The sequence below is a fragment of the Aptenodytes forsteri genome, unplaced genomic scaffold (genome assembly GCF_000699145.1).
Source record: "Aptenodytes forsteri isolate BGI_AS27 unplaced genomic scaffold, ASM69914v1 Scaffold88, whole genome shotgun sequence".
NCBI lineage: Eukaryota > Metazoa > Chordata > Aves > Sphenisciformes > Spheniscidae > Aptenodytes > Aptenodytes forsteri.
This window is the reverse complement of record NW_008795948.1, coordinates 2,367,908-2,387,232: the sequence shown is the minus strand read 5'-3', so window position 1 is coordinate 2,387,232 and position 19,325 is coordinate 2,367,908. Positions and strand designations below refer to the sequence as shown.

The window sequence follows — 19,325 nt, the reverse complement described above, 5'->3', positions numbered from 1 at the left end:
ATCATCTTCATGGCCTTCCTTTGGACCCTCTCCAGGCTGTCTGTGTCTTTTCTTGAGTTGTGGGGACCAGAACTGGACACAGTACTCCAGGCATGGCCTGACAAGCGCTTGGTAGAGTGAGATGATCATGTCTCTTATCTCTGCTGGTAATGCCCCTGTGGATGCAACCCAGGATCCGATTTGCCTTCGTTGCTGCAGCGGTGCACTGCTGACTCCTGTTCAGTTGTTGTCCACCAGGACCCCCCGGGTACCTTTCAGCAAGGCAGCTCCCCAGCCACACAGATCCCAGCCTGCACTGGGCTCTTTGGTTGTGTTGTCCCAGCTGCAGGACCCTGCACTTGTCTCTGTTAAACTCCATTCTGTTCTTGCTGGCTCACTCTTCCAGCCTGTCCAGGTCTGTCTGTGAGATGGCTTTTCCTTCTGACACGTCCACCTCACCACCCAGTTTGGTGTCATTAGCAAACTCGGTGATGGTGCTCTCAATCCCATCGCCCAGATCACTTATGATGATGTTGAACAGCATGGGGCTCAGTATTGATCCCTGGGGGGACCCCACTTGTGACAGGCCGCCAGCCTGAGTAAAAACCATTGATCACCACTCTAAGTGTGACCCGTGAGCCCGTTTCCTGCCCTTCTCGCAGACCACCCATCCAATCTGTATCTTGCCAGTTTGTCCAGGAGAAGGCTGTGGGAAACAGTGTGAAATGCCTTGCTGAAGTCCAGGAGAACAATATCCACTGCTCTCCCCATGTTGACAGAAAATGTTATTTTGTTGTAGAAGGTGATCAGGTTAGTCTGGCATGATTTGCCTTTGGTAAATCCATGCTGGCTTTTCCCAGTCACCTGCTTCATTTGACTTCGGTAAAGCTAGACAACAATTGCATTGTTTCACAACCTGACCTAGTTATCGCTGTGCTTTACCTGTGGTTCTTGAATGTTCTCTTAACACAGCAGCCTAGAAAACCTGATTATTCGTGGGTTACCAAAAGTACTTTTTGAAGTTTTGTTTCTAAAGATACATACTTTCCAAGTTGTTTTTTTGGGGGGGGGAGGGGTTGGGCTTTGGGGGTTTGTTTTTTTGGTAAAAGGCCTACAGCAACTGCTATTTTGACAGTTCTGTTACATAGATTCTTGCCCTTCATAAGCAGTTGGAGTTTTATGTCTAATTTGAAGCAGGTTTCTAGCTTTATTCTTTGTTCTTAACCATTTTAAGAGATACATACTTTCCAAGTTGTTTTTTTGGGGGGGGGAGGGGTTGGGCTTTGGGGGTTTGTTTTTTTGGTAAAAGGCCTACAGCAACTGCTATTTTGACAGTTCTGTTACATAGATTCTTGCCCTTCATAAGCAGTTGGAGTTTTATGTCTAATTTGAAGCAGGTTTCTAGCTTTATTCTTTGTTCTTAACCATTTTAAGAGATGTTTTAATGTACGTATTGATAATAATATGATAAGAAATGTTGATGACCTTCAGTAGTCAAGTAATACTGTGTCTTAAAAACTGATATCAATGTTCATTGTTTTGTATGTTTTGAGGTGTCAGGTTTGCCCAAATGAAGTTTTTCTGGTTCTGTAATGTAACCTTGTGATCACTCATAGCCCACTGTGCTAGGCTCTGATTTCAGTGTTTTGGAGAAGGTGAAAATAGGAAATAATTGCTGACAAAGTAGATGCATTTCAAGGAAGTTTTTGTGACTTGGTCTAATTTTTTTTTCTTGTTCTCTAACACGGTTTATTTCTTGAACTACTGTCTTAGATACTAAGGCATGGTATTACAGATATAAAATGTAATACTTTTGGTCAGATGAACTTTTTGTTTGATTTCTCTAAATTTTTGGAGTCCAGTATTTAACTTGCAGTATCTCTGTTAATAAGCAGGATGATGGTGCCTGCATTCAGTACAAGATAAATAACTTCTTGTTCATTAAATAGTCTCTTCCTGTTTGAAAACAAAGAGCAGAGGAAATTTTGAAGATGCGTGAGGTAGGAACATTTGCTAAAAAAAGAATATAATTGTTCGTGATGTTAAGTACGTTGTCTAGTAAGTACTACAGTCATGATTTACTTTCTTTGTTCTTAGACTTCCTAAGATAGTGCCAGCTTTTCCTTTTAAAAATTCAGTAGGAAACATTTGAAATGGCAAGAACAAATCCAGTGTCATTGGTGCCAAAGTGTTCTCACTGAAAATGATGGAAATCGTAGCGCAAATCATAAATAATTTCCCTATTACAAAGTTATATTAATTTTTTTAAGGAAAAAGTTTGGCAAATGTTATTCTAAAGTCAAGGAAAATTGGAAAAAATACAGAAAGTGCCAGAATATTGAGTGAAGTGGTAACAGTGCAAATTTATAAACAGGTTTTTTTGCAGATACCAAGTGATAATGATACTTTATTTTCTGCAGATGGATGTTCTGCTTCCTCGCCATCTCCTCACCAACTCAGTTTTTACACGAACTCGGTCTGTTCGCAGTGGCTTAGTTACCTCTCGGGTTTCTTGCTGCCCACAGTGCAGCACCACCCCAGTGCTGCCTGGCCCTTTCCCTTCCTCTTCCTCCCTCCTCTTGCCTCATGACTTCCCTGTGCAGTAATTTCAGCTCTGTAGCTTTCCACAGTCCCCCTGACTCCCTTTCCTGGGCCATAAAACTATTGTCTTTTCTCTATTCTTTCCCTGTCCTTTTCTGTTTGCATCCAAATAGAGCTCCCTTCCCTCCCTCTGCCAGCACACTGCCTGATTTGTCACTTACATGAGCCTTTTAGGTAACTTTTACTCCTCAAAGACTGCTGATTGCACAACAGTAAAGAAAAGTTATTTTATTTAAATTTGTTTTGCTACCCCCTTGTCCCTTCCCCAGTAGCTTCTTGTCAAATCTGTTTTTACCTCTGTTAGACTTAGTGGTGTAGTTCTGGTGTGAGAGGAGATACTTGTTGAAAGAACTGTCAGAAAGAATTGGATACAAAGCAAATTACTATGTCGTTGTCAAAATAGGTCTCAGAAGCTATATGTTCTGAAAATGGGTACCCTCAATCTTTGTTGCTAGTGACTGGGATTGTATCAACAGTTGAGAAGTGTGCTGCCCGTTTACTTTGCAGATTTGACCAAGGTCCCACAGATGTTTTGCTTGCTTGCATGTTATTTTGTACAGAGAAATTGTAAGCTACCAGGAAGAGGGCAGGTTTTTGTTTTTTCTCTGAAATGACTTGATTTTGTAAGGTTTTGATCAGATAGCTCTCCTAAACTTAAAAATCATATAACTGTAGGGGTTTTTTTTGCCTGTGCTGCCTGTTGGCAGCGTATTTTGACTTTTAGAAGTCTTTTAGGTTCCCTTGTTGTCTTGTCACAACCTCCTTCCTGCTCTCAGAGTGTTTTTATTCTGAATTGGCCTCAGCAAACTTAAAGCTTCATTGGTGTGAAGAGGTGTGCTCAGTCCTTTGGTGGCAGTGAGTCTTTAGATTAGGTCAAATACCATCAACTGCAGCCTTAGTAAAAACAATTTCCTCTGGGTGTGGAGGAGCAAAAAATAACCCATTACAAGTTATTACAAAACAAAACCAACCTTTAAGTGATTGCAAAAATTCATTTCCTCCAAGAAATGTAGTTAGCTGGTCCCTGCTAGCATACATGTTGTGAGACATTTTAAATTTTCTCAGGGTTCCCATAATATTCATGATGATGATTCAGGTGAGAAACACTGAACCTATGAACTACCAGATCTGTCCCAACTTCCAGGTATTGAAATGAGTTTAATATTAAAGTTTTAAATATGTTTATTAACTACAATGAGATCCCAGCCCAAATCCAATGTTGTTTTTTTGAATTATTTTATATAATTTTTTAGATTTAAGGGGGGGTTATGTGCCCTTAAATTATTGTAGATTCTTATTGGGTATTATTCACTGTCTTACTTGTTTAAATTTATTTAACTATATGTGCATCATCTAACTCTCCAGATTGAGTACTGGAACGTAAGCTGTTTAAAAACTGAGATTTTTCTTCTTTCTGGATGTTAACATGAACAATTTTATGGCATCCCTGTTCTAAAACTTTCTTCTTTTGTTTAAACTTAACTCTGTAACACCACTTCCTCATAGGTGAATCCTGTGATGAAACTCTCTTGGGTTAGAAAAGGATGGGGAGGAAGGGGATTTTGAAAGATAAAAGTAACCCGAAATATTAATACTAATTTCAGAATCTTTTTTGTAAACAATGCTCAGTATCTGTAAATGCGCTATGAATTTTATAAAGCTGGTTTCCTGACAAAAAATGTATTTCATGAACAACCTGTTTATAGTACTTGCCATACACGTGCCCTGTGATAAATACGATATTCTGTGAGTTGGCTTGGTGGCTCTCATCTTATGTGGTGGTTTATTGAAATTTCTGTTTATACGTACATGCGTATTAAAGAATGGATCTAATTGCTTCAGTTACTGTAAGGTGTGATTTGGAGTTTATGAATGTCCCCCCCAGTAATACATGCTGTTCCCTCTGACTGTCTCTCTATATTTGAAAACAGCTGCTTTGGAGAGAAGGGCTTTTTATGCACTTGCATTTTCCAGCCATGGCTTTTTCAGTTAAGGGTGTGGCTTTTTCTGACACAGTTGTGTTAGAACAGGCTCTTGCATAAGAACACTTATCATGGCAAAAACTCCCTTGACATTACAGCTTATCTTACTTGGGGTCTGTAGTACACTACCTCGGAAAGGAACTGTCTGTACTGAAGAGTTGTGAGTGTGAAGACGGTCTTAATTTTTTCTTTTTTTTACTGTCTGGGCAGCCCGTTGTGATTTTCAGTGTGACTTTCCTGTTTATAGAACCATTGGCCATTCCCAGTGTGTGTTCAGTTTAACTGTTCAGATTCCTTTTCATTTATCAGTATCCATATTACTGAAGCTCTTACTGGAAAGTTCATCGTGCCTTACTCCCAAAGGGCCTTCCGAGGAAAACTCAAATTTTAATGGCTTATGCAAAATGTTGTCACACACATCTGTTTCTAATAAAAAAATCAACGCCTTTATCATCAGTAGCTGACAGCCATTAAAATAAACAATTACTATTACAGTGACATTAAAACAGTTAATTACTAGACCTTGGGCAGGGGGGATGCCATTAATTTTGGGCATCTACAAAACTGAGCTATGAAAATGATATTTAACCTTAAATATAAAATGATCACTTAATGTTAAACATTGAATTCCCTGTTAAATTATTGCCACTACATAGTGGTGAAGCAGTAATAGCTTTGCAGGACCTTCTTGAATGGCATCTTATACTTGGGTGAAGGAGTAATACAACTTTGGCAAGACACTGTGATCCCATTGTAATGTTGCCTGTGCAGGCTGTTAGGGACCAACTTCTTTCCAGTGTGAGTAAGAAACAGTGAAGAGAAGTAATTATGTATATAATTCATTTGGAAATAGCTTTTGGTACTCTGAAAGTGAGATGGAATTAGTGTAAATAATTAAATGCAAAATTATGTTTGCAGATGTGTGTACACTTATTTAAATAAGATTGCACATACACGTATACACAAAATGCAACATTACACTTAAATATATTCTGGAAGTTGAATGCTTCAGCAGGCAGGAACAGGCCATTGTTCTCTGCTGCTGCTGCTGCTGGTGGTGGTAAGCGTGAACTTGATAGTTTTCCTGTGATTTGCTTTGAAGTAAATACACATTTGGGGCTGTACTCAACAGAATGCAGTATGAATTCTGAACTACTTGAGCGATTTGGTTTGTCTTTATTTGTGGGCTTGTGCTGTTTCTAAACTCTGATTCCTTGTGATAAGCAGAGGGTGGTGAAGTTCAGACTTAGATTGGGCCAAGTGAGATGGTATTGTCAGAGAGTAACCCATGTGTTTGGATCTGCTAACTGTCATTTTTCAGCAAAAACCTGGATGTAGAGGCATCAGGATAGCTAATAGAGCTCAGAAGAGGGGTTGTGGAAAGTGGTAGTGGGCCTTCAAAAGCATTTTTGGGGTATGAAATAGCAGATGGTGCAGGCTGGAGGTTGTGATGAGAAAGAGAATATAGAGGGTGTGTGTTAGAGATCTGAAGGTGCCAAAGGAGAGGTGGCTCCTTTGCTATAACTTAACTTGTTTAAAACTTTCTAGGTCTACCTTAAAAGGCTTTCCATGCGGATAAAAGCATTATTTCTTCTCATTATACTCTATATTTCTTCCTGGGTTGAGAAAAACTAGTAATTAAAAGAAGTTATAATAAAAAAATATGTGTATGTGCTTGCTTACTTAAGGAAAAAAAAAAGAAAAAAAGAAAAAAAAGAAAAAATCTGACCATGACTCTTAAAGCCTAAACTGATTGGTTTAAAATGAAATACTTCAAACAGTGCAGAGGCGTCTGTGTGTGTTGATTTAGCAACTCAGTGGGTAGAAATCACTGAGCATCTAAAACTCGAGTGTCTTAAGTGCTAACATAGATTTTGATAGTAGTAGCCTCTTCTGCAGAGTCAAGGAAAATACTTTGCTTTTGCTCATTGTGTTCAACTGTCTCAGTTCAGTGATTTGTTAATTCTGAAATAAGAGACGAATTGAGTTTTGAAACTTGCTTACTAACGTAAGAATTAGAGGATGAGATCTGCTAATTCTGAAGTCTTGAACTAAATTTTCTTCACTGCAATGATTTTAACATAATCTGCATTTCAAAATAATTTATGTAAACTTGCCTTTTCTGTGTGGATCCACATCTGAGGTGGTTTTAGCTAATAAATATGCAAGTAAATTCCTAAACAAATTAAAATCCACAGCAAGTACGGTTTAAGATGAGTCACTAAGAAAAATCTAAAAATAGTAAAAGAATAGAGACCTATATCAAAATTTACTAGTTAAAACATGTAGAAGATTAATCATGACTTAAATGAAGATACATACAATCTTTCCTACTACATAGCAAAAAGAATTGTGATGACTTGATAATATCAGCAGATCTTAATGGTACTAATCCTTGCAAAACTGAAGATGCATAATGAAATTGACTGTTTAAATCAGGGTTCTCCTTACTGTGCGAACCCCAAATCTAAATCGGTATTATTGAAATTAGTCTGTTTCACCTTACTGGGACAGGGAGCTGGATTCTGCTACTTTATTCTCTTTATCTATTCTTGCACCTCCAGGGAAAGACCTACTAGCTTTTCTTGGCTCATTTTCTAAGAAAAAAGTTGCTAAATGTCATGATGGCAAGGGATTTCAACCTTGCGTATTTTGTGTATAATGTAAATAATTGCAGTTTGCTGAATTAGGAAGCCATTCAAAGTTAAATATTCTTATTACAGTTCAGTGAAGTACAGTTTGTTAGTGACATTTTGTTTAATCATGTACGATATGCAAAGAAAACAAACCTTTTCTGAAAAAGCTTAATTTTAATTTGATATGTCAGATGATCAGGAATCAGAGGTTTGAGTCTCAAGGTGTTGCAAGGATGGCTTTATTGAACTGGTTGCTCGTCAGCAGAAGGCTTCAAAAAATCTTTTAAAAAGGATTTTGGAACAAAGGTTATAATATTGTGCCCAGTAAACTGAGATAATGTTACTCAAAGGGGTTCCTGTGAGGGAAAGAAGGATGTGTGTATGAGCAATACCAGCTGAGTTTCCAGCCTTTCTAGTAGATACATGCAATTGCTGATTACAACATGTAAAACTGAAATGAAACCTGGCCAGTGTGTGGGGGGTTGTCTTTGTGTGTGTGCTTTCCAGATTCCAAAAACCACATGCTAGTGTAGTGATGTGCATGTTGTTGAATGAACCTAAAATAAATATATTTGTGAAAAGCACGCCTCAGTTTGTAGTGTCAGTATTTCTGAGTTTGTCTCCAGAAATGTGTTCGCAATCTGAGCATGTTTTGGTGGGGTTGATTCTTCATATTAATTAACATGTGTAATACCCTATTATCCGTAATGATTTAAATTCTGATTTGTACAATATTCTTTATGGTGTGTGCTTTCCAGATTCCAAAAACCACATGCTAGTGTAGTGATGTGCATGTTGTTGAATGAACCTAAAATAAATATATTTGTGAAAAGCACGCCTCAGTTTGTAGTGTCAGATTTCTGAGTTTGTCTCCAGAAATGTGTTCGCAATCTGAGCATGTTTTGGTGGGTTGATTCTTTCATATTAATTAACATGTGTAATACCCTATTATCCGTAATGATTTAAATTCTGATTTGTACAATATTCTTTATGTCTGCTTTAACTTTTTAAGTAAAAAAAAAGAAAAAAACATACAACAAAATCCCCCAAACCAAAAAAACCCAAAAGACCTCATGTGTCTTGAACTTCTCTGTCGTTGTCTGTGAGAAGGTTTGAAGGACTTCCGTGCTTCTGAAAATCAACCTGTGTAGACAGCTTAAAGAACAGGAGGTAGTTTAAATGGGAACTCTTGTGTTAGTTTTGTGTGACATGTACATATGTAGCATATTTGACTTTGCATATATGTTAGCCTACTTTTCTAATCTTGTATTTTAAAATCTTTTTTCTCCTCTAAAATATTGCTATCCAATTGCATAAACATGGTTTCTGTGTTTGGGAAGCCATGCTAATTTTAGATGGATTTGAACTGTTACTCTGAAACAAGAAACACGTATGAAGTTCTTAATTATTTCCTTGCTTGATTTATTTATTCCTCCTCTCTGCCCCCTCTTCATAGGTTCCTTAAAACTGTGCTATGAATGGTGATTCTGGTGTGGGGGTGGTGACTTCACCACCTCCAACAACAGCCCCTCATAAAGAGAGGTATTTTGATCGAGTTGATGAAAATAATCCAGATTATTTGAGAGAGAGGAATATGGCACCTGACCTTCGCCAGGATTTTAACATGATGGAACAGAAGAAGAGAGTCTCCATGATTCTTCAAAGCCCAGTAAGAAAAGAAAATGCTCCAACTTTAAAGTGATAAATTTATTATCTCTATTTTTAATATCCCTATGGAATTGGAGAAGTTTGTGGTATCTTAGATCCATTTGATCTTTTTTCTGGTTGGCCTTTCTTCTAAAGTATCCTAATTGTAGCCTAATTTTTCCTCCCGTTACCTGGTTGAATTTTTATTGTCTATGCATGAAGCAGCTCTTCAGTCTTGCTTTCAGAATTCTCTGTGTAATTGTCAACGCTCTTTCATATTGTCCATCTAGTCCTGGTCAGATATTTTTTCACTTGTTTCATATATTTAGTATTTATTTAAACACTGAAATTAAGTACCTCTTCTAAGAGTTGCTTATACAAGGCAGGTCTGTCCTGTGCTCTGTTTTTCATGCATGATTCTGAAATGGTGCACAATAATAAACTGTGAATGATTGAAATACAATATTAAAGATGTTTCCCTCAGGGAGAACTTACATAAAGCAAAATTTCTCTCATAACATTTGTTCCTTTTGTAATAACTGATGGGTGACTTTAGATACAAAACATTTCATGACACAACTTCATTAAGAATAGGGATGTAATGGTATATTTACAGTTTTTTCCATGTGAAATCAACACATTTTATTTAGATTCACTTAACGACTGGAATACTTCTCTTTCAGTACAAATTCCAGTGTTCTTGTCAAAAGCAGCAGCTACCAGCAATAGTAAAAAATCTTTTCTTCCTTTCAAAGTTAAAACTAAGAAAAACCCAAGACCAAAAAGAAAAAAACAACCAGGAAAAAACTAAACAAAGTCTTGTTTAAACATATTTTAAAAATTCAATGGCTATTCCTTCCTGTGTTCCTGGATGCCTTCTTGGCTCTCAGTTCCCTGTGAGCCACACTGATAATTTTCCTTCTCTTTTCTGGTTCTACTACTTTTCCTTTCATGTTTTGTGTTCAAGTTGATTGTACATCCTGCTCCTTCTTCCAGAAATCCATATTAGTAGGTTCAATGAGTTTTGGTGTTACTTGAAGAGAGAATGCTGGAATTTCCATTCACAAAAAAAAATAAGCGACTCGTATCATTGGAGCTCTAGGGAGCAACATTTTCAAGTAACATTATGCACCCAGTAATTCTGCCCTGAGCTGTTTTTCAGAAGTATAGGATGTTCCATCAAGTGCTAAAAAGAAGCTGTGTGTGAAAGGTTGAAGTTCGTTTGAACATGCTTTACAATATGCAATGTCCTGTTGCTAGGCTTTTTGTGAAGAACTGGAATCTATGATTCAGGAACAGTTTAAGAAGGGGAAGAACCCAACAGGTTTATTGGCTTTACAGCAGATTGCGGATTTCATGACAACGAATGTACCAAATGTCTACCCTGCAGCACCACAAGGCGGAATGGCTGCATTGAACATGAGTGAGTGCACCTTAACTTATAATAGTTGAATTCTTTTTTTTGAAAGGCTTAAAATGAACACAGTGTGAATGACATGAAAAATGCTGTGAAGTTCAAATGCTATCCTGTTCTGCTCACAGGAACATTGCAAACATAAAATGAATTGATTAGTTTCTAATGCCACAGTGATATGCGATGTGATTCATTTATATAATTTATATCAAAAGCTATTTCAAGTATGGTATCTTAATTGAAAAGTAAGCCTGATAAGTCAGCACTAGTAAAAAAATTAAAGATTTAAATATTGCTAATGTTTACCACATGGACTGTCTGCTGGAAAATGAAACGCTCATTAGTAGTCTAGTAACAGTGACGGTCCTTAGAAACGAATTATTTTTGCCATTGAAACACCGTTTGCAGCTTTCTTCTGTGAAGTTAAGCTATAGACAAGAAACATCAGCAGGAAAAACAAGGAAAACAAAAATGAAAATGTGCAAATGCATTCATGAAAATGATCGGGGGATGGAACACCTCTCCTATGAAGAAAGGCTGAGAGAGTTGGGGTTGTTCAGCCTGGAGAAGAAAAGGCTTCGGGGGGAGACCTTATTGCAGCCTATCAGTACTTAAAGGGGGCTTATAAGAAAGATGGAGAGAAACTTTTTAGCAGGGCCTGTTGCGACAGGACAAGGGGGAATGGCTTTAAACTAAAGGGGGGTAGATTGAGACTAGATATAAGGAAGAAATTTTTTATGCTGAGGGTGGTGAAGCACTGGCACAGGTTGCCCAGAGAGGTGGTGGATGCCCCATCCCTGGAAACATTCCAGGTCAGGTTGGACGGGGCTCTGAGCAACCTGATCTAGTTGAAGATGTCCCTGCCCATGGCAGGGGGGTTGGACTAGATGACTTTTAGAGGTCCCTTCCAACCCAAACTATTCTATGGTTCTATGTACACACAGGTTTTGTGTTAAGATTATATAAATCTTTGCCTGTGCTCCAAAATAAATCCGTAGTTTAGACTGTAGCGTGGCCTGGTTCTGCTTTATCACAGTTACTTTTAACCACATTTCTAACTGCACTGTAACTAGAACTACAGTATTTGTAATTATTTACCATAATCCTCCTCTCTCTAGCTTGTACTTAATGTTTCCTATTTAAATGAACTTGTGTGTGTCTTTTTAGGTGTATAATTCTCCTTTTCAGGAATACCAAATCATGTATCTCAAAAAGTGGAATATTTGGGGTTACATTTTTCTGTTAACAATTAAGTTGTATTTTACAGACAATCATTAGTTTGAGAGAGGAAAAAAAATATTTTGCTAAGGAAGGCACTGTCACCTTAGCACTAATGAATATTAAGTAAGGAAACAAATGCTGAGTCTACCGAAGATAAATTACCTTGTTCAAGACTGTCATTATATTTGTGTAATATATATTAGGCCACTATAGTAATTAAAGTTTGCTATCCATTTCTTAGGTTAATATGTTGATATAAATTAGTAGAAACAGCCACTATAATAGTGGTGCATGTTGTTAGGTTTTAACTGATGTTGAACGCAACCCCCCTTGTGCTTTTTTACTCCTTCTCCTTTTCAGGTCTTGGCATGGTGACACCAGTGAATGATCTGAGAGGATCAGATTCCATTGCTTATGAAAAAGGGGAGAAGTTGTTACGATGTAAATTGGCGGCTTTCTACAGATTAGCAGATCTCTTTGGCTGGTCTCAGCTTATTTACAATCATATAACAGTGAGTATTGAATCAACAGATAACAGAATCAATTGTTTTAACATACAAGAGAATTGCTTCCCTCCCCCATCTGTCATTTGCTCTTTGTGTGGAAGAGGAGCGAAGTGGTATTGAAAGTAGTATAATAGTGAAGAGATTTGTCATTGCATCTCAAGAATAAGAACTGGAACAGCTTGGATGTCAGCTACTAAAGCCTGAATAGAGTCTTAAGAGAGTGTACATGAAAGTTCTTATGATGAAATTAAGATTCCTGAAAGCCTCAGTCTTTTAGTATCTTAAATGCTTTGAATAATTGTATGTTTTATTCTGCAAGGTTATGCCTTGGTTTTCTTGCTAAGTACAAAAATATCTTCTTATTAGTCATGCAGTTGAATTTTATAATTCAAGGTACCAACCTTTTTGAAAAAGAAGCCATAGTATTTCTGAACATGAGCAAGCTACTTAGCTTAATGTAGTGTGCCAACAATTTTCCTTGTGACTGAGTAATCGCTGGCATCCATAAAAATAATGACAAGGAGGTCAAATCAAGGAGGTTTTATATGCCAGAAGAATGATCAACATGAGTCTCATGAGTAAAGTCACAGCTGTGGTGTGCAACTCAGTCAATTGTTTTCCTAACAGAGCTGAATTGTTTTTTTTCTACATAGTAGAGGTTGTCCTTTATGTATTTTCAGTTCTTCTAGTTGCAGTGTGAATGAGATATGGTAATTTTTTTTATTACTGCTTTTTGAGATTTCAAGGTATATTATTTGTGAACCGATGAAGATAAGTGATATGGGTAGGCATAGGATCAAGGCAATGTTGGTTAGATCATTTGGTTCCTTTAGTAAGGGAACGTATCCAACATAATGGTTCTTGTAAACAACTCTGTGCCACCCCCTGATTTTTCATACGTGACAGGAGAATAGATTTTGTAAAAGGGACATTAATGTGGTAAAAAGATCACTAGGCAAGCAGGTTTGGAGATGGCTTTCTAGTGTAAAGTTCAGCCCTGGGAATGTTTATGCATTTAGATAAAAAGGTAAATGTAATAAAGAGCGGCATGCTTAGGGAAGTGGTTAAGGCAAGGGCATGTGAATTGGGGTGGAATGCCTCAAGTTTGTTTTCTTTTGGTGGGGGGGAAACACAGGAACATCAGATAATGGTGATACCAGTTGAGGTGGAATACAGCACTTGGAGTATGAGATTCTGAAAGTATTTTAGACAGTTTTGAAGGGCAGAATGGTGCTGGAAAGCTCTTGGTTAATGGTTTGTCACCAGCAATCACAAGTCATAGTTCACCCATCTTTTACAAACTCCTCCAGTAAATAGCATTCTAAAAGGTGACTAATAGATATAATTTACCTTCAGAAGCTGATAGAGAACAAGGTTGTTATATTTACAAGACAGTCTTGTCTTTGTTCCGTACACCCATACATTTAGTAGTGTGGTAGTAAGGCACTCCTTCGGAATGTGGTGAATGCCTACCACTTCATGCAGAGCTGGAGTTTGACTCCAGGTTTTCAGGTTTTTGTGAGTGGATGCTATAATTACTAGATGACTGCATTCAAGTTAAAAGCTGCCAGTGCACTTCTTAAGAGAAAAGATACAACAGCCTTCTGTGAGGGGCATAAGCCTCTGTGTTAGAGGAGAAAGGAATTGTGAGGATATGAGAGTGTATGCCAATCTGGGCATATCGGGGAACTGGGTGGAGTATCTTTGCTTTTCTGGATCCTTATCAATCGCTGACAGCTGCTGTGTGTGGAATTGTTCAGACTGGTGTAGTCCTGATGCGGAAGCAGAATTACAGAGCATCAAGAGCTTTCATGTCAAGTACAATAATGTAGACTAAACTTGGGTGCCTCCAGGGTTAGGCAGAATTTGAGATTACAGGTTTACAGAAGGTACACATCATTCACCAAGTCTTGGTTTGCTTTGAGGGCACGAGCTGTTTATTGGATCTAATCGTAAAGTAAGGTGGTTTGTGAGCCTTGCTGCTTGTTTAATTACGTTTGAGCTTTCTTACTAGCTTTTGGGGCATTTTGAATAATACTTGTTCTTTGTCTTGCATAAATAAGTAAAAGGTATTCTAGATAATTTACAATTCTTTAATGGATGACTATTTTGGTGATTCATAAATACAGGTTAGCTTGAACTAACTGGTGCAGTTTAAGGCTCTTATGCTATAACATGTTACCAGCTGGTTGTAAAGGAAGCTAGATTTGTACCAGAAGCTTTTGGATGATTGATCAACTACTTATTTTAGAAACTTTTTTCCCTGCAGTAGAACTGTATCAAAGTATATATGTATTTGAATTTGCAAGTGGTAGAAGACATGAGGGAGCATAAAGTAGCTGCACCTCGGGGAAATGGAAAACTCATAAATAAATAAAATTTTAAAAACATTAAAAATAAATCAAACACAAAAACTGGGTAGACTAATAGCAAAATAGGGAGTTGTTTCATGTATCCAGTAAAACACTTGAAGCCTTTTAATTCTGCACTGAGACACACATAAACTACCGAGCTGTCCCTGTCCTGTACTTCTCATTGTACAGACTTTAAACAGATGCATCGCAAGATGTGAATGGTTTGAAGTCAGAATTATTTTTGTATTAGAAACTCCTGATTGTGTGAATTAGACAAAAGAGCAAAAACACAAGTGGGGGTCAGGATACTTGGTAGAAAACCTACGAGTGTGCTGTAGTGCTCACAGATGTCTCACATGGCACCAGCATCAGTGATGAAACCCTTCTCAGCATCAAGATGTTTTAGTTCTGTGGGCCAAATTCTTGCGTTTTCTCACACACTTCTATTTCATATCTTCTGTTTTACTAGGGTAGAAATACAGTTGGAGTATAAACTCATTCTAAAAAAAAAAAAAGTAACTTTTTTCCCCCCACTTCTCTCAGTATCATTCCTTTTATCCACAGTAGTCTAGCTGTTGTTACCACAGGATCTATGGATTTACTACCTTCCACCAATCTGAAGGATTCTGGCATGTATCTGCCATCTGGTTTTGTTCAACATGAGTTAATTAACTGTGCTGTATGCTGATTATCTGTTGTAGCATACATGACAGTAGCATGTGTTACAGGCATACTTGCCCGTTCCATACTCAGGAAGTGAAAGTAACTTTCATGTTTTTGGGCCTTCTTGTATGCTTTAATGAAATATTTTTAATAACTTTTACTCATTTTATCCTTAGGCCAGAGTAAATTCTGAGCAGGAGCACTTCCTCATTGTACCTTTTGGACTCCTCTATAGTGAAGTTACTGCATCTAGTCTGGTAAGCAGTTACTGTTTTTCACAGCTGTAAAATATGAATAGCTGAATCTGCTCTGTCTGTATATCTGTCACTGTTTAAATTATGTCCTAGAGAACATTTTACTCTGTGTTACGTGTTTAGAATAGTTTTATTGAACATGGTTGGTTTTGGTACAGCTGAGGTGTCTTGAGAGAGATTTCGTTGCACGTGTTCACCACTAGGTGTCCTCTAGTTGATCTAGCTGTAAAGAGGAGCCAGGTCATTTGGACAGCTAATGACATCGTGCCCTTGAAAGCTGTTGGCTGTCGAGTCAGGCTTGTCAAGGGAAACAGTATGTGTTTCAGACATAAATGATGCAAACCAATTACAATTTCAAGACACTGTGTCAGATGCCTGATTTAATTGCCATCATTTAGTGATGTCAGTAGCTGAGGGTGTAGATAAATTATGTTTTTGAGATCTAATGGTTGCAGTTGAAGACACAACTCCCTTAACTGTTAGCTAGTGGGAAGCGTTTTGTGAGCATTTATCTTCAGTCTAGTCAACACTGCTGCTGAAGGCATCTTGAGTTAATGTGGCTGACTCTTGTGTTGAAACAAAATAGAAACTTTCACACTATTCTTTCCACCTGGCTACTGTAAGGTGAGTAACCTCTAGCAGAGAGGTGAGGTAAGTATGTAGGGGTATGTACAAGAGTAGTAACATTTCAAACTTGTATTGCTCTTGACACCTTAAGGTCCCAATACTGCCCCTCAGCTATCTGTAAGGTTGGCTCTTTCCTACCTAACTCCACCTTAACCATCATCTGTAAAATTTTAATTGAAAAAGCTGTAAGAAAAGGAATGAAGAAAACTGAGACCTGCCCTTTCATGTTACTACAAGATTTTTAGAAGAGGGTAAGGGTCACACTGTGGGGGTATTTTTTGTGTTACGGTTTGGGTTTTTTTAAGGTGTTTTGCTTTTATCTCCATATCAGGAATGTAAGTACCTTGAGAATGAAGGTTGCATGAAGGTAGCGAAATGCACGCACACACAATAGAGAGCGTGTTCACACAGAAAATAGCTAGCAGCAGGATTTAATAAGAAGATAGGCTACAGTGATAAGGCACATAGCTTAGCCAGATGAGCATGCTGACCAGCAGCCTGCTTACATGACTGGCCCTTTATCGCCCCTTTCTCTCCATTCCTCCCATGCTTGTTCTTCCCTTCTCCACTTTGAAACTCCATTTTCTCCGATCTTGTTCTCTCCCAAATAAACAACCCATGCATAATTACTTTTTCCCTTTTATTCCAGTTTTGCTATGTCCATATCCAAATTTGGTAGTTATAATGTTACCTGGGCAATCTTAGCCTTACATGGTATCAGTGGTATGGTTACCTTTCACAAACCTGCTCCCCAAAAGGTTCCCAATACTCCTTTTCAGGTATCTGTAAAGTTTGCGAGTTTCTTACATAACTCTCTGTGAAATGCAGCCGTTTGTCACAGCGCTGTCTGTTACTTTTGTCAGCTTCTTGCAGTGTTACCTGTTACATGCAGCGATTTCTTGTGTTATATCCAGTAGTTCCTAATGTCCTCTTCAGTTAGCTTAATCTCAAGCCACAGGGCCCTGGTCACCTACCTACAGCCTTATAATGCACATTTTGACACTTGTTAAAATAAAATGCTGAAAGAAATACAGTTTTAGAGCTTCAGTGGTAGATGCTGAATTAAATCAGATTTTTGGCAGTCTTGATTGATTTATGAAACTAATTCTTTTCGTTCCCAGGTTAAAATCAATATTCAGGGAGATGTAGTTGATCGTGGAAGCACTAACTTGGGAGTAAACCAAGCTGGTTTTACTTTGCACTCTGCAATTTACGCAGCTCGACCTGATGTTAAATGCATTGTTCATATTCATACGCCAGCAGGGGCAGCGGTAAGCACACTTTTTAGCTTGACATCTGTCCTGTTCCCCCCACCCCACCCAACTGGAAAATAGGTAGGTCCCCCTTAGTCACAGATTTGCTTCCTTTTTGAAGGGCACAAAGCCTTTAAGTCTGCCTTCAGAGATGTGGTTCTGTTTGGATCAATCAGATCCTCCTTATTTGGTTGTTACATGAGTGGTCAGATGGTAAATTGAGCTTTATAATTGGAAAATACATATTTCATATTTGTGTGTCCTTTACCACAAAAGACCATATCTTTTGACAGTGAATCATAAGAGCTTTAGCATATTTTGTTGGTTTTGTAAAGCACAATTTATCAAGGTTTTCTTAAATATTTGAAACTTTTCCAACACCTCTCATTAGAGCTGCTGGTTACAAGTCAGTTTTACCTCTTTGGAATTTTTTTGAGAGAGTCATCTGGTAACTATTTCAGAGTTCACATTCTGATTTTTTTTTTTTAACTGATTAACAGCAGTGATACAACCATTTTAAGGATAAATGATCACATTCCTAAAATTGTGATATAGAGTAGAGTCTTTAAAAATATTCCTTAACTTTACCCACAGTGCTGTGGAATTACCTGTGTCAAAGTTCGTCACTAAATTTCTTCGGGGGGGGGGGGGAACCCCTGGGGGTTGTTGATTTCAGATAAAAGCAGCCATACTGAGTCAGACCCAAGATCAATGTGACTTTTGTATCCAGTCCAAAAGTTGCAAAAAATAGAGGCTTTAGGGATGGAGTAGAAGACCACTATGTATGTGCCTGTACACAGACACATACATATAATATATTAACATATTTTTTTATTATCATTTTTATCATTATGATATTTTTTTTTTTCCCCGTTATATCTGTTGCAAGAAATTAAGTTAGTTGTTTTAATATTTCTCAGGTTTCTGCAATGAAGTGTGGTCTCTTGCCAATTTCACCTGAAGCGCTTTCTCTGGGAGAAGTAGCTTATCATGACTACCATGGTATTTTAGTGGATGATGAAGAAAAGGTGGTTATTCAGAAAAATTTGGGGCCTAAAAGCAAGGTCAGTATTTACATCTGGAATTAAAGAAAAGTATGTGTGTGGGGGTAGGGGAGGTATAATCTTTAGTCAAGAGCAAGAAAACACTTGCCTTAACTGCTGTTAACTTTCTTTGCAATGTCTCTCTAGGTCCTTATTCTCAGAAACCATGGCTTAGTATCAGTTGGAGAGACTGTTGAGGAGGCTTTCTACTACATTCATAATCTAGTGCTTGCCTGTGAGATTCAAGTAAGAATTTTAGTATATTATGTAATAATACAGTCTGCAGTATTAACAAACAGATTAATAGTTGCACACGTTACTGGTTAAAATCTTGATCTAAACTAACGTGGTGATCTGTGAAATCATTATATTATGCGAGGACGTCCAAAACGTTGGTTTAACAAGCAATATTCAAATACTGTATTGGAACCATCGATTTGATATATACTGCCTATTAAAACAGATATTTTCAAAGCCTTAAGACAACTTTTATGCAAGTATGTTAATTTATTTAGCTTTAAAATTAATTAGATTTCTTCTGTTATGCTGATGTCAATTTCTTTTGGTTTTTGGGTTTCCAAGAAACTAAAAGATGACTTCATTGTTTTTAAGGTACGTACCCTGGCCAGTGCAGGTGGACCTGACAATTTAGTGCTTTTAGATCCTGGAAAGTATAAAGCCAAGTCTCGTTCCCCTGAGTCTCCAGCAGGTGAGGGTACTGTATCCCATCCAAAATGGCAGATTGGCGAACAGGAATTTGAAGCTCTTATGCGAATGCTTGATAATCTGGTAAGGCAGGCGTTTTTGTCTAATTGTTTCATATGATAATGTATAAAATGCTTTAAAAGCTGCAATAAGGGACATTAGTGAAGAATGGGCTGCATGTAGTTGGCATAGTTTATACAGCCTGCAGCCTGTTCTTTCCCAAAGATTAAGGGCCCTCAGACGAGGAGACAGCATGAAAAGCATCACAGAATTCTTCAGGTGTCCTTTGTGCAGGTAGCAGATTTACTTCTGTATTCATAATCTGGTAGTTATCAGTGAGACCAGAGGGGATCCTTGTATGATTTGGCACTTCTAAATGAGAGTTCTGTGGTGCTTGCTACTCCTTAGTCTGTCTTCCCCTCTGTTCCCATCCCCACCCA

The 19,325-nt window shown here is 37.8% G+C and overlaps 1 protein-coding gene across 7 annotated transcripts in view; it reads left to right on the top strand.

Moving 5' to 3' along the window:
* Positions 1-8,633: 8,633 nt before the first annotated feature.
* ADD1 (adducin 1) overlaps positions 8,634-19,325 on the top strand; it is a 34,259-nt gene continuing 23,567 nt past the window's right edge. For all 7 annotated transcript variants that reach the window (XM_009285386.1, XM_009285385.1, XM_009285389.1 and 4 more), the window contains exons 1-8: positions 8,634-8,867; positions 10,106-10,268; positions 11,841-11,992; positions 15,180-15,260; positions 17,006-17,155; positions 18,058-18,201; positions 18,328-18,426; positions 18,793-18,969. In XM_009285386.1, the coding sequence (XP_009283661.1) occupies positions 8,673-8,867; positions 10,106-10,268; positions 11,841-11,992; positions 15,180-15,260; positions 17,006-17,155; positions 18,058-18,201; positions 18,328-18,426; positions 18,793-18,969 (1,161 nt within the window). In that variant the 5' untranslated portion in view covers positions 8,634-8,672. The remainder of the gene's footprint in view (positions 8,868-10,105; positions 10,269-11,840; positions 11,993-15,179; positions 15,261-17,005; positions 17,156-18,057; positions 18,202-18,327; positions 18,427-18,792; positions 18,970-19,325) is intronic.